At 39.6% G+C, this 15,934-nt stretch overlaps 2 protein-coding genes across 2 annotated transcripts; both read right to left on the bottom strand.

Moving 5' to 3' along the window:
* Positions 1-2,496: 2,496 nt before the first annotated feature.
* LOC100550128 (myelin P2 protein) lies at positions 2,497-6,574 on the bottom strand. Its single transcript, XM_003205138.5, has 4 exons — positions 6,375-6,574; positions 4,828-5,000; positions 4,465-4,566; positions 2,497-2,749 (listed from the first exon to the last, which is right to left on the bottom strand). Exons 1-4 carry the CDS (start codon positions 6,445-6,447, stop codon positions 2,699-2,701), a joined length of 399 nt encoding a protein of 132 aa, XP_003205186.1. The 5' UTR covers positions 6,448-6,574; the 3' UTR covers positions 2,497-2,698.
* A 4,306-nt stretch (positions 6,575-10,880) lies between these two features.
* On the bottom strand, positions 10,881-14,261 carry LOC100550279 (fatty acid-binding protein, adipocyte). Its single transcript, XM_003205139.5, has 4 exons — positions 14,102-14,261; positions 12,744-12,916; positions 12,420-12,521; positions 10,881-11,112 (listed from the first exon to the last, which is right to left on the bottom strand). Exons 1-4 carry the CDS (start codon positions 14,172-14,174, stop codon positions 11,062-11,064), a joined length of 399 nt encoding a protein of 132 aa, XP_003205187.1. The 5' UTR covers positions 14,175-14,261; the 3' UTR covers positions 10,881-11,061.
* Positions 14,262-15,934: the final 1,673 nt, after the last annotated feature.

Raw genomic sequence — 15,934 nt, forward strand, 5'->3', positions numbered from 1 at the left:
GTTTAAAGGTACGTGGGACACCAACACAGGACAAAGACTTTGCTAGAGAGTCTGTGGCCTCTCCTCCCTGCTCCTTGTTGCACAGAAGTGAGTGGATTGTTGTGCACAGAATCACAGATTTAGCTATGCATCACCCAGAGACACTTTCTATTGCAAATAGTCAAATTCTGTCCAGTCCAAGGCAACAGCCACAGCACCCACAGGCCAGAGGCAGCTTTTGCTTGATTTCAGTAGTCCCAATGGTCTCTGTAGCAAGCAGAGGATGAGGTGGGTACTAGATCAAGCTGATTAGCTTAAACAATGCTATTCGTATGCCAGCATCAGGATACTCTCATGCCTAGATTAAGCAGCAGGCAAATGGAAAATTCACACATTTGGCAATGTGTTCAAGACATAGGCATCTTATCATGGTTTGGACATTCATTCCATGAGTATCTAGCCCATGTAAAATGTTTAGTAGAGGAGAAAAGCGTATCTGTAGTTAGGCACGAAACAAACCTTCAGACCACACAGTTCATATAAACTTTAATTTCTTTTGGAGACCCCAAGGACTGCATTATGTGCTGCAGTATCCCAAAGCGCTCCATTTCTGCGCTGATGTGTGCCACCTGCCTCATTGTTTTCGCTTTCCACACTATCAGTCCGGTTGCACTTTTCCTGTTTTGGAAAGTCCCCAGCTCACATGACATTTTGAAGTGACCTTCATATGGAGTGAAAATGCCAAATACTGGGATCCTAATAACATACCTGCGTCTTGTTAGGAATTTTAATCCTCAGACTCTGGAATATTAAATGCAATTCAAAAATCCATACAGAGGAGAGGAGAAAGGTGGGTTGTGTGAGAGGAAAGGAGAAGACAGTAAATGAATGAGAACTGAGTGAACAGTCTTATTTTTTCCCCAGTCCTGGAAAAACACAGCTTGTACCAAACTGAATGTTTATTTCCTTTTCTTGAGGAAGTAAAAAAACTGAAAACTGACATTCAGTTGGAGAGGAAAATTTTCCATTTAAACTCAAGAGAAGCATTTACAGGTTGCTGAAAGAAAAGCAAAGGAAATAAAGAGTGTGTTTGCAGCACTCACCACTCTGCGTGCAGCTCTGAGCTGGAGAACAGCTCGGACAGCTTGTGAATGATGTTATGTTACAAGGGGCAGCGCTTTATTTACAGTCCTTGTAACAGACACTGAAGACTTAGAGTCTCAGAAACTCTGACTCTCACAAATGTGAATCTTAATGGCAAAACAGAAGAATTTGCTCCTTTCTTACCCCCACTTAGGTTGGAGACCCGTATAAAGTTATCTGTAAATCACAACTCATATTTTCTAGGATGCCTCTTGTACCTTCAGGCAGCTGCTTCCAGTGAGTATGCATCGATACAATTGTGATCAAAGCCAGACCTAGTCTCAAGCTTCTCCAATGATAGGTAGAGAAGAAAAGTGACCTTTACATTTTGCATTTACAGATGACATTCACTTCCTAATTATCTGCTCAGCTGCACCGATTCAGATACTGACATTCCGGATCTCCCTTACTGTGAGAATTCATGTTCTCAACTGCAGAACCAGTAGGCAAAGGTTCACATTAGCACTGCAGCTACTAACAAGCCAAAATAAACACATCTGCCTATCACAGCAGTTTTAACCCCCCAGAGAAGGCAGAGAGAGTCCTGCATGATGACGTGGAGGTGATGAAAAGGGAAGAAATACTCCTCTTTGTGTTGTTAACATGAATGCTGTGGTATTACTGAATGCCAGTTAAGGAAGGCAAAAAGTAATAAGCTGCTCCAATGCTTTTGGATTAAGGAGATTTTCTGTTTTTTCCTTAGTTAAAAGCACAAAGTACAATAGGAAGAATGAACAGCTTAGTTACTCTATTGGGTTTAGCAGCAAATTCTATCCATTGAAATCTCTCTGTGTGCTTAACTCTAAACCCATGCTTAAAAATTGCTAGAAGTAAAAGGAATTGCTTTGCAAAATGAAACTCTCTAGCACTAAGATTTCCGGAGTTCATTGAGAGCTGTTTCACACTTCTTTTGAAAGTTCAAAGGCTGCTGGGCAGAGAAATATGGAATATATCCTGATAATTCATCCTCCTAAAGGTGCTCTCTTCCAAGCAAATGCCAGGTTATAGAAATTGGTACGAAGAGAAATATAAGCATTTTAGGATGAGAACAGTGAGAACAAATGATGCAGTAAAACTAAAAGACTGAAACAATAAATCATACTGCAAGTCAAAAATTATTGTGGTTAAGATGATTTTCCCTATAGGAACTATTCAGCAATAAAATCATTTACAGGAAAGTGACAAATTGCAGCCATGAGATGAGAACTTTCACACACATCAAGAAAACAGTGTTAGCCCTCTCCCAGAGGCAGATCGATTGTATTTTAGCATTTTATGCAGAAAAAGCCTGACCATCTACACAGACAAGAACAACAGAAAAGATGGGCAGCATCCAAGAAAGCAAACTTTAAAAATTGATGTGCAGACGCTCTATTTCATTTATTGAGAAGCTTTTATTGAGGCACCACAATATTCTGGATTAGTCACACTATGGCTCTGGAATATCAAATTATAATGCAGTCATTTTCCCAATAAAAGGAAATAAAATAAAGAAGCACAGTGCATGAAGCTTTGATCACTGGGCTAGTGAGAGTTTTTAGAGCCAATCCCAGTCCGGTGCAGAGAAGGTGTTTCTTCACACTCTTTCATAGACTCTAGTGCAGACAACCCCTTTCATGGCACACTCCTAAGGCACAAAAGAAAAGATTAATATAAGAATCTCATTGGCAGCAAATATGTCTTGTGCAGTACCACTGAACTCACTGAAAATCCAGATGTCATATTTTGAAAATCTGTATAATTTTTAGAGCAGATAGCAAAACTATAGTTACAGTGCAATATGTGATTTTTTGTTTGTTTGTTTTTTCTTTTAATCAAATGGCATATAATGACAAAAAGAATGCAAAATTAACTTCAGCTTACAGGAAAAAAAAAGCACTCTCGTTGTACTGGCTTGATAGAAACATCATCAAGGCCGAGTTTATCATACTGTGGCTCACAAACGCTTTCAGTTTTACAAACACTGTTTTTGTGGAAACAGATGCAGCCTGTGCAGCTCAGAGGTCAGGATTCTGGCCTACAAAACTTTGCACTCATGAATCACGAAATGTTTCCCCTAACCCCTTTGTCCTGGTGGCCCTCAGTGGCTCTCAATGACTCACAGCCACCAGGCCAGTGCGACAGAGGTAGCAGAACATGAGGCAGGGCTCAGCAATGTGCAGAAATGAGTCCTCCTCAGCAGTCCTGTCCTAGGCCAGGGATAGGCCACAGGCAGCTGATGGAATGAGCAAAACACTGACACAGGCTGCCCAGAGAAGCTATGCTCTATGCCTGGAGATGTTCAAGGCCAGAGTAGATGGGGCCCTGAGCAGCCTGATCCCCTCATGGCAGGGGGTTGGAATTGAGTGGTCCTTGAAGTCCCTTCCATCCAAAGACATCCTATCATTCTGTGATTCTAAGATTCTTCTCTTTATTCAGAAGTAAAATCTCAATTCCTTAAAATGTATTACGACACCTGTGGCTTTTATATGCCTAGTAGAGAATCATAGAATCATAGAATTGCTCAGGTTGGAAAAGACCTTCAAGATCATCAAGTCCAAATGCAACCTAACCATACTACCTTAACTCTAACAACTCATCACTAAATCATGTCCCTGAGCACCACATCCAAATGGTTTTTAAACATATCTAGGGAGGGTGACTCAACCACCTCCCTAGGGAGCCTATTCCAGTGCTTAACAACCCTTTCTGTAAGAAAGGTAGGCAGGTTAGATGGATTGAGGAAAGTCCCCAGCCTTCATGAAGTGTGGGCTTCTCTCAATGCCAAGGGCCTTTCAGAGGAGCCATCAGGAACATCAGAACATCACCAGCAGAATTAGGCATAGAGAACTGCCTTTCATGCAATAAACCTCCAGCACCTTTAGCTAGATGTGCTCATGCCTGAAAAACAAACAGTACTATGAACTGACTGGCACAAGTAGAAACAGGTGTGCAAAAAAGGGATGAAATCAATTTTCTTAGGTGGACAGGATTCATTCTAAAGATGGAAAAAAGCAAAGAGCCATTCCAGGGACAGAAATTTCTGGCTTGCAAACTTCTTTTTACATTTCACAGATTTCTACTCTATGAAAATTGCATTTCTTTTAGGCAGAATAATTTTGAGATCAGTATATATGATCTCAAATCATGACAACTCTGCCAGTATAATTTCTTTAATGACAATTTGCTGTTATGGAATAATATTTATTTCCTTCCAGATTGTTTCCTAAGCTTGTTTCCCATTTTCTCCATACTTATTTCTCTCAAAAGCCAAAACTGCTACTCTGCTTAGACAGAGGCCAACTGAACGTTGCATCCTCCTGCCACGCAGCAGCATACAAGGAGTGAGAGCCTGGTACTTACCACCACCATTTTCCCATCAACCAGTCTTCTTTTTATTGTGGTTTCCTTGCCATTCCACTTCTGAACTTGAACCAATGACCCTTTCTCCAAGGTTACAACACTCTACAAAGGCCAAGAAAAGAGTCTCAAACTGTAATCAAAACTTTGCAGATTAGAATAGCAACTCATTTTATATTCAGCCAGATCTGCGTTCTCTGCTAATGATAAACTTCTTACCAGTGGTGCCAGCATCATACTATTTCTTCTTTCAGTGCTTTTCTTGAATAACCTGGGAATTTCACAGTACACTAGGAGGGTAAGAAAAACTCCTCCTGTCTCTCTTCTAGTATGTTAGGACCACTCAGAGAACATCAGCCCCCTTACCTTGACTTTCCGGTCATCTGCTGTTGTTTCATCAAACTGCTGACCCAATTTGAAGGAAATCTCTGTATTTTTGAAGGTGCTTTCCGTTCTGAGGGTTACTATGTCCCCTTTCATACTAATGATCACATTGGGCTTTGACAGGCCACCCAGTTTCCTGGTTGCTAAGCCCACTCCTAGAAATCAGGAACAAAACTGTCATTACATTCTAGGAAGCAAAAAGCTCAGTATCACAGTATCATTTTTAAAAACTTCAGTAGAAAAATGAGGAAAAGTTTATTCCTGAATACTATAATGCTTTCTTCATATGAGACACTGATTCTTCATATGTGGAAGCTCTGTATTCAGATGGTCATGCAACTCCAGTTGATAGCATGTGCCTCCAGCAAGAAGCAGATTCACTTGAGTATGTACTGGTGTATACATTTAACTAGGAAGAAATACTGGTGGTTAGTAGTGTGCATGTATCTTTGTAGAGATAGAACTGTTTCTCACAAAAGCTCAACTAAATCTTTTTTATATAAAAATTGTTAAATAATCTTAGAATCTGAACTTCTCTTAGCGAGATGCGGGGAGGAAACTGGATTCTGAACTGCCAATATGCTGTTACTTATTCATTAAAGCAAAGAATATACTGGAGAATGGGCAATTCCTAGGTTTTTACTAAGATACCTTAGGGATCCTAACTCTTGAACTTCAGAGGAAAAGGCAAGTACATGTATAAATAATGATGTATCACTGCTTTATAAAAACAGAAAGGGGATAGCTGTAGTTGTTGCATTAATGCTATGAAGTGCTCATATGAGAAGATACATATAAAAGGATATATGTTGTTATCTGTAAAGTATAATACTATTTGCAGTAATTATTCAGTACTGAAACATTTCTGTTCCAATCTTCAGAAAAATGTCTGTAGCTGAACTTGTATCCTACATTTACTCTGGTTAATTAATTTACTGAAGTTCTTTTGTTACTCAGTTTAACATTTCAAATAAGGGGAATTAGTGTCTCAGTGAATCATTTTATATAGCAAAAGAAATGCTGTAACTGACTGTGTGCACTTGCTATCTAGGAATGAAGCCAGCATTAGAATTAAAAACAATGCCCAATTGATTACATTCCTGGCATTTCTCAGAAACAGATATATTCATTCATAGGATTTAGAACTCCGAAACCAAAGTGTCATGAGACATCAGCTCCATTATATATTGTAAATTATCACAAATCACGAGTTTGTACAATGAAGAGAAACATAAAACAATGCTGCATCTCCTTAGATCCTTCTCATTACAAACAGGTTAGATCAGGTTAGTTCACTTAGACAGAGGTAAATTTGTAACAGAAGCCTTTATTTTCTTTCCATGTTAGGTGTTGAGGAAGTAAGTTATGCTAGAAAAATAATTGCAATGCCTATATGGCCAGAAAGAAAGCACTATGCATGAGCAAAGCATAAGATGAAGAAGCGGCATTTGCAAAGGAAACTTACATGGAAAAAAAAAAAAAGAAAGAAAGAAAAAGAAAAAGAAGAAAAAGCACACAACATCTCTCACCCAGTTCTTTCATATAGTCATCAAAATTTTCACTGGAGACAAGTTTCCAGGTTCCCACAAATCGGTTACACATCGTGTTGGCTTTGTGAGGCAGTGGTCCTAGAGAGAGGCAGCAGTCACAGATGCTTTTGGTGGGAGCCAAAGAAATTTTGTGCCTGACTCAGATCTCTTTTGCCTCCTTTTAAAGATGTCCAGTCCCTGTAATGGTCAGAATGGGCCAATGGGAGCAGCAGTGCCAGGGCAAGACAATGTGCACCTTGTCCAAGGCAGCCGTATCTGTACCAAGGCTCCGGGTGACGCCTGCCTCAGCTTCCTCCACTGACAGATCAGGACAGTGAGGCACACATGGGGATGGGGATGTGAGGCTACTGCTGGAAACATGGAGCAGTCTGAGGACTGAGGTGGGATCTGAGCCATATGTAGCCATCAGCCACTTTATCCCTCTGAAATTCAGCTCTGACTGTCCTCCCAACACCATTCTGCTGCTGTCACCATTACTATTGTTGTCATTTTCATCCCCCTGAGCCTCCTTTTCTCCAGGCTGAGCAGCCCCAGTTCTCTCAGTTTTTCCTCACAGGAGTTGCTCCAGTCCCTTCATCACCTTAATGGTCCTTTCCTGGACTGTCTCAAGTATGTCCAGGTCTCTCCTGTACTGGGGAGCCCAAAACTAGATACATTTCTCCAGGTGTAGCCTCACCAGTGCTTAGCAGAGGTGATGACATTCCTTGGCCTGCTGGCAATACTACTCTTAATGCAGCCCAGGATATCATTAGTACTCTTTGTGGCAAGGACACTCTGCTCACTATGTTAACCTGGCATTAGAAACACTGAGTTTGAAAGTTGGAAAAGCTTTTTTTGTAAAGGTGCATTTAGAATTACTGTGTTGTGGTTAGTAACATAAACCATATGTGTACTTGACAGGTGAGAATGTGAAGCATTGTAATTCAAGACAACCCAAAATACATGAAAACTGCAGTGTGAGACCACATCAAGTGTAATTCTGTCGTTCTCCTTTCTAAACTAACTTCCTGGAGAAAATGATTGTTTGTTACATGAAAGTATTAAGAGGCTTCTTTCCTATTTGGCTTCTATACTTATTTGTTTTTTTTTTTTTTTTTTTTCATAATTAATTTCTGAGCTACGACCATATATGGGAACATCTCAAATCTTCACTGCAAGGATGAAGAGATGCTGGTATGACAGGTAGCAGAACTGAGTTTGTTGCATCCAGGATAGAAAGAGTGGAATGGAACTGATGCTGGGATGAGGTAGCAAAGACGTGAGTCTTGTCTCAACAGCTGCCATATGCAGTAAGGGAAAAATGCTTAAACAGAAGTAAGAAACAACTTGGGCAGGGAATATAAAATAATCGCTGAATTATTCTGAGGTTGTGTGGAAATGTCAGAGTCTTAAATTACAAATATTGGTTGTAAATGCAAAACATTTTTATCCTATCAGTGCTAAGATGAATGAGGATAAATTGAGAGAAGTTCCCATTATTGCTCAGGTCTAATTACAGTGCAATGTAAAGGGGTTCAGTCCAGAGTAATTAAAATAAAAAGAAATAAAAGAATAAGTCTTTCTTCCCACAATAGGAAGCAGATATTTTGTCTGTAAAATGTACATAAGTGTGAATGAATTTATGAATATGTCCACACAGTGTTATTCTAAAACATTACATCATATTTAGTGTAAGAAATGGCTAGGTCTTTTATCCAATCTTTGGAAATGAGAAAGCTTCTTCTAAATGAAACTATCCATTATTTCTCAATGAATAATAGGAAAATATTCTACCGTCGTCCCTCAGGCATTCTTTGTTCTTTCATTTAATTGTCCTATCCACATAATAAAGGCACTTTAACAAGACAAGGCTGGTGCCTTTGGGAAATAAAAGATGATTGGGACATTGTAAAATCAGGTCCAAAGAAATTCAAAAAGAGCAAATTAGTCAGAATAGAACAGCTATAGTGCAGTACCAGTAACCTTAAGAAAAAAAAGTGACAGAGAATTATTTATACAGACAAAAACCCCAGTCTTAAGCAGTCTCAAACAATGTTGACATTGCTACCATCCATCTCTTTGTCACCAAGAAAGATCAGTACTTTCATTTAAAGGACTTACAGCATAGAAAGAAGAAGAGCAGGGAATTATAACTTCAGTAGAAATAGTATCTGTGGAAATGAATTTTTTCAAGTGTAAAGAAAAAATGTGGCAAGGATTGTGCATGAACATGATAAGAGGATCTTTGATTCCATTTTTTCTTGTGATTGAAGTGACATGGGATTTGAAATAAATGCACTTGGAGAATATGAAGCAGGACTAGAAAGAACGGTAAAAACTTGTAAAAACAGAGTCAAAACATGAGGAGAATGTATATTAAAAGAACTTAAAATGTAAATTCATGTCAACTTCTTTAAAGGAAATATGATCTGGACACATTTCATCCAAAGGACATCTTAATTAAAATCCTAGGGGAGATCAACTAAACAGAAATAAAAGCAGAAGAGAGAGGCCAAATGCCTGCCTTGCCTAAAGACGCCAAGGATGTTTTGATGCTGACATGAGGGAGCCGAGGGACTGGCTGTGAACATGAGGCCAGCAGTCTGCCTATTCCCAACAGCTCCAGTTTGGGGGTGTGAATGGCTTTTTGTCTGCTTAGCTGGGGGACCCAAGAGACCAGGCCAAAGCTGCTGAGGGCAGGGTATGGAGAGCAGAGCTGGGTGACCTTGGGCTTGGCAGACCCACATGCAGAAGTATTCTGTGTTCCTCCCAGTGTTAACCAAGAATTAAAAGCTAAACAGGAAAATAACAGGAAGCTCAGAGCAAAGTATAAGCCTTGTATCATCCTTCTTCCGAGCTGCTAAAAATCTGTGGCTGAGTCCCCTTCTCCTCTGATCATCCATGAAACCTTTGCGGGATTAGTGAGCCAATAAGCTAGCAAGTAAAAACCTGCTCCTCTTAGCACTCAGAGGTGCCTGCTGTGGCCAATGGGGTTTGCAGGAACATAGTGGGATCCTCCTTTTTAAGAAAGGAATGCTGTTGAGTGGTTTCTGATTTTTGGAGAATAGTTCAGCACTTCAAAAAGGAGATGGTGGACTGTACTGCTCTGCAGGTGAGGGCAAGATGCTTAGAAATGTATATTGTCACCTTTATTCACTTTTGAGAGAGCACACTTCATTTACCTGAGGGTTAGCTCCTTTTACTCAAGAAATGAATACTGTATGTATGTATGGGATACTCAAAAGCATTCTTCCTTCCCCTATGCAACTGCTGTTCTTTAAACTCATGACATTTCACAATCAGTGAAGCCATAATAAAAACAGGGAGCTGCTTGTTCACGGCTCTTTCAACATTTTTCTGCAGAATTTGCTGACAGCCTTTCAGAACTGCTCTTAAATGACTCCTTAGTTCATCTGTAGGTTAGAAGCCCTACCTTTTCCCCTCTTCAGCTGTGCTAATAGTGTAGAATCTTGGACAAGGTCTGTCCTGCAGAAGAAAGTCCAAGTGTATGTATGAGGTTTCTGCTGAGGGCAGTAAGGTCCCAGTGCTGTTACCTCTGACAGTTGATTTCAGGAATGTGCAGTGTGGTTCACAAATAGTTAACCCAATCATAAGCTCCAGATGTGGTGTTTTTCCCATTTTGTGGATACTGCACATCTTCTCAGATGCTTGTTCAGATTTTCCCAAGACTTCCTAATTTTTCATCCTCTCTTTTTGTCCCTCCAGGTTAAGAAAATAAGATTGAACATTTGAAGTAGGTGTTGAGAACTAAAAGCCATAGAAAAAAGGGACTCAAGAACAAGAGGAGTGTAAAAATTTGGCTCCTAAAGGTCTTTGCATCTAAAGAAGTTAGTGTTCCCATAAAAGCTTTCTCTAACAGATATAAAATGCAAAGACTGTTTTAATCTAATGACCTAGTAGAAAATGTGTATAGGAGAGTAAGGATGCTGTAACAAGAGAAAACCTTTAAATTCTTTTTAGTAGGCTTGAGAGTACTCTCTAAACTATGATGCTTTTTGTCTGATGTAGGGCAAAAAAAAAAAAAGTTAGGAAAAGGCACATTATTAACATAATCACACTTGAGAGCTCCAGCAGCTCTGATTTCACTCCAAGTGGAGCTGAACAAGAACAAACCACTTCAGATCATCCACAAGCTTAAAGTTTTCAGCTTTTCTATGTTCTCTCAAACCATAGCTGTGGGTGAGGTGCCAGGTTGCCTGCTCACAATGAACTCCAATGGTGGGCATCTTGGCCACAGGCTCCTTGCAGTTGGTGGACCATACAGCAAATACACGTCATCAGATGATGCTTTGTATCCAGGTCTTCATCTATTTCCATTACATAGCAAATACCACCAACTGGATGGGCTATGACCCTCTTTCTGCAGTGAGATGGGCCACAGTTACCAAGCATGGTGCTGGCTTTCACACGATACATCCCACATAGCACCATCCCCACAGTGCAAAACCCAAGGCCCTTTCTGAGAAATGCCAACACACACAAGAGTTGTAGAAAGCAGAATGGTTTATTGAATAACCACAACAAATTAGGCTAGCTGCATGTAATTTTGAGGGATACATCTGTAAAAAATGCAGTTCTGTCCAAAATGTATTTGTGGAGTTTTTCTCCTTCGGTGAAGTTGTTTTTGTTCAGCCTTGAGCATCAGTCCCATGTGAAGACAGCTTCCTCACGCTCTTTCATAAACTCTTTTGCTGGTAACATTATTCATGGTGCATTCCTGGAAAGAAATGCAAATTTAATCAGCTTTTAATTCTCCCTGCATATTTGATAGTCAGAAGGTAGAGAACTATTTGTGTACTGGGAGCCAATGCAAGAAAGAATTTGCATTTCTCCTCTTTCAAGAGCAATTGCCAAAATGGTGAAACTCAGCGTTGGAAGCTTCAGAAATAAAAGTCTAAAATATTCATAGAAGCCTAGGACTAAAGCAACATCAAAGGACACTGCTTTGGCCTCCACAGGAGATTTCTAATTTCCTACATTTCTGGGCCTCAAAAAAGGCTCCTGGAACACCCAAGGAGCACTTTAGATCTAGGCAGTTGTCTCTTGTCTCCTCACCTTCTATAGCTGTGGCTCATCTTCTACATATGTGGGTACAGCACATACACAGAGTCCTACTCAACTTCCAGCTGCATGTGTCATCCTCTGTATTTTAGGCTCTGTCCTCATCTATTTTTCTGCTAGATCAAATTCTGTTTTCTTCAGACTTTTCTAATGAAGTTGTTATTAAAAACTACTTTTTGTTTATTCTCCTCTGGTCTTTATTCAAATCAATTTAAGTATTACATTTGTAGACACATCATTTTTTCTAGGGAAAGCAGAACTCTACAAGAATGTAATGTATGTGTATCATTTTCTAGCATGTAGGAATCCCAGCTGCCTTTTACAAAGACATTGTTAGTTCTCCCCCAGGTATTTCAAAGTGTTTTTCCTTAAACTGGAGAGCAACACTGGGAAACCACAAACTGCATCTGAGCCTCACTGGCACCAGTCAAGCACAGTGCTGTCTGCTCAGATAACAACAATCAAAGGAGATCAGATACTGATTACTTTTTTTCCTTTCTTTTTATTTTTTTTGCTACAGCATCGTAGCACTGACATGGTTACTGATAGTTTGCAACATGGCCCTCAGACATTGCTATGGGGATCTACTGGAAATGAACAGAAGAAGTATTTTGTGTCAGAGAGGGTGAACCTAACATGGACTTTGCTAATGCATCTGCTATCCTGTCCAGAACTTTGAGATTATAAAATATAAACATTTCCCTAATTGAGATTATATTTCACCCTATTCTTTCCTAACCATTTCTTGCTATGGATGGAGTGCAGATATCTCTATACCATTCCATAAGTTTAAGACTCTTTCAGTTTTAATACATGCTCCAGACTTGTTCAGAAAGACTTCTTACTCAATGCACAGTCTTTTCAGATGTTTTTGTTCCCTGTGTTTGAATCCAATATAATGCATCCATCAAAATAGCATTTTGCACAGTGACTTCAGTGATTAGACAGCAAAAATGAACTCACCACCAGCAGATTCCCATCCACCACTTTTCTCTTGATAACAGTCTCTTTGCCATCCCACTTCTGCACCTGCTTCAATGTGCCATTGTCTAGGGTGATGACATTCTGTCAGAGGAAAAAAAGCAAAGCATGACTATTTCAGGGTGCTTTGGACCAAAGAAGAGATTGTCTCCATGTCCACAAAGTACTGAAGCAAAAAGCAATCTGAGCACGTTTACCTTTGAAGGCAGCATTTCAAGATTTGATGTCAAAACAGCAACTCTGTCCTCCTTATCCGCCAATCTTTTTGAAATATATATAGTTGGAAAACGCCATTTTTGGACTCACCTTTGTTTTTCTGTCGTCTGCTGTGGTCTCATCAAACTCTTCACCCAGCTTGAAAGAGATCTCTGTATTTTTGAAGGTACTTTCTGATCTGATGGTTATTACATCACCGTTGATGCTGATAGTTAAATTAGGTTTGGCCACACCAGCCATCTTCCTGGTAGCAAACCCCACTCCTGTAAATAAAAAAGGGCACTATAAAGTTTTATCTTCATGGTTTTCTCTTATCTGGGGAAAATGAGAGACTCTCCCCATTAGCTGGTATGTTTATAGACCAAGCCAGATGGATAGATAAGGGAATTGTACGCTCTGTTGTCAGAGTAGCAAAAGCAACATTTTGAAGACTGAGGCAAAGTTTCAGTGCCAGATATTTGCATATGTACTTGCTCCAGACAACCGCAGTGATTTATGCACTAACTTGTATGCTAACTGTATCTAAAATTAAATAAGCAGAAACATACAACAGTTTGTAAGCCACAAAAACAAACAAATAAAAAAATCACTTAAATTGCAGATATATTTATCAGTGGCTAGGCTGAATGAAAGGAAATGATTAAGAAATAGCTGGCAACTTTTATGTCCTGAATAAAATCTGGGGTAAAGATGAAGAGTGTGAGAATCTCACTGAAAGCCATCTGAATCCATGCTGCAGAACTTTCAGCGAGTGTTTTACCCTTAATCTCCAAATGGATTCCAAATGAATCTCCGTGGATTTTTACCCTGTATAGGTCCAAACTGTGCAAGTTACCCTATACTTCCCTCATCCTGCTGGAAACTTTTTAAAGCCCAATTTTAATTCTAAGTGAGAAGTCTACACCTTTAGAGTGTTATTCCTTGAGTCTTTTGCAAGTATGTGCAGTATCTGCATGAATCTGCACAACTTTCTTTATTAATATTCACTGGAGGCAGTCACAGAGTTTCATTCACTTTCTGTAATAGCCATGGCAATTAATCAGTGTCCTAGTCCAAGAGCAAATTTAAGTGTGCTGTTCTTAGACACGGAGAAGCTTGCTGCATTCTAGCATTACACCACTTTATATTTCCAAAAGCTTAAAAGCAAATTCACATAAAATACTGCAGCAAAGTGCTTACTTTCATTTATAGCACTACCAGTTAGGCATGCATAGACTTGGCCTACCTGAAACTACTCTTCCCAATCAAGATTTTTCTATGTTATAGGAATGTGACAATGCTACTCCAAACAGACAAGTTCTCCAGTATAAAATTATTTAGTAAAAATAGTTGGACTAAAAAGACCTTGGTAAACAGCATAGCCAGAAAAAGCAAGTAAGGAATAGTGTTCAAATTCAGCATTCAGCATTCCTTCCCCAGACACAATTATTTCAAGTAAAATTTCTCACCCAGCTCTTTCATATAGTCCTCAAAGTTTTCACTTGAAAGGAGCTTCCAGGTGCCCACAAACTGGTCGCACATTTTGTCAGGCCAGGTAGCAGTCTTTCACAGGAGCAAGCAGAAATAGAAGCTGTGAGGATAGTATGAGCTCCAAGAGATGGGCTTTAAAAAGGAGCCTTGGCCACATGATGTACTAGGATGACCAATAAAGAGGGAGTCCTTAGTGCCCAGTGTTTTCCTTCCTCCCCTACCCCTCCTTTGCCAGTAGGTCACAGTGCTATTATTCATATGCCCTTACTAGCACAAAGATCACTGTCATTTTTTTTTATTTAATTGTTTTTATAATTTAAGAAGACACTTTACCATAAAGGCCAATATTAAAATCATATTTTCTTTGAGAATAAAAAGTTAGATTCAACCCCCAGAGGGTATGCTGTGTCTCCCATATTCCTTTTCTTTAATTTCTGTCCTCCATATCACATGAACACAGATAAATTCCTAGACTGCAAGATCTGAAAGACTTGGGATCATTTAATTTTCTTTTTGCACAACTACAGTTAGTGATTTTCTACAGAGAGGCACAGAACTAGAGGAAAAAGTGGATCTGGGGAGAGAAAGCAGGAGTGCTGGTGGCTGTAGAAGGATATATCCTTTTCCTTGGCTGAGGACTGAGATGCAATAGGTCTGTATCCTGCTTTCCTGGGATGCAGTGGGGACATAGAGTTCTATGAAATGCAGAGTAGCACAGCTGATGACTTGTCTCACTTTTACTTGTGTTCCCTCTAGAGACCTATTTCCCAATGACATAGCATTATGACTACTTACTGCAGAAATCTAGGTTCTGGTATCAGTCCACTGAAGGTCTCTGGATTTATCATTTTCTTTCTGTTTGCACTGTTTATGTAATTATCAGCTCAAGACAAAGTGTATACAGGTGTATATATAACGAGGTCTGCCTGGATCAATTCTCTAGTGCTATCTTAGCTCAGATCACAAAAAACTGAGGCAGTAAGCAAAAAATTTACTAGACATTCCTTCTGGCTGTAACATGCTATTACGTCATCAGAAAAAAACACATGCATTCAGTTTTATGCATTCTTCTTTAGGTGGATTTCTTCAATAGAAATACTTTTCTGATCACTGAAACAAATATGTTGGTCCATATATTTTGATATAACAATGCTATATAAAAATTATTTGTACTGGATTGTAAGATTATAAGAAAATTCAGACAGGATGGTGCAGCCTTGGGCAGGACCAGCTCACACCAGGCTGCCCAGGGCTGCATCCTCTGGGGAAACTTGGACAACTCTGAGGATGGAGTTGCACAGCCTTGTGAGAAACTTGCTCCTTGTCCAGTCCTGTGTCCCTGGAGAGAGAGTCTCCTCATTTCCAGTCTGAAATACTCTTCTTTAACTTCTATCCTTAGTCTTTTACCCCTGGTTACAACTCATCTGTCACATTCCATAGGTGTTATGTTGTAAGCACCCATGGCCTTTCTGTTGCCACCTTTAGGGCTGTTGCTGATGAGCTGCTTTCCAGCCAGTTCATCCCCATTTCATTGCTGCACAAGCTGAATATGTCTGTACATGTATGATTAGTTACCCTTTTGTCCCTTTTAGACTGCAGGCTCTGTTTGAGGGAAAAAAAAAAAAGAAGATTTTTTTAACTCCATCTCATTTCTCCCCAGAGAATATCTAAATCTGAAGTTTAGTCCATTCTTCTTTTGAATCTTTGCATATTTATTGACTTTGGGTTAATCCCAAAACAAATATAATAATATTCTAATTATGGAAGTCCCTGATTTCTCTCCTGATTGGCTTTCTCAGAGTATCACATGC

This window comes from Meleagris gallopavo, chromosome 3, assembly GCF_905368555.1.
Source record: "Meleagris gallopavo chromosome 3, MGAL_WU_HG_1.1, whole genome shotgun sequence".
Classification (NCBI taxonomy): domain Eukaryota; kingdom Metazoa; phylum Chordata; class Aves; order Galliformes; family Phasianidae; genus Meleagris; species Meleagris gallopavo.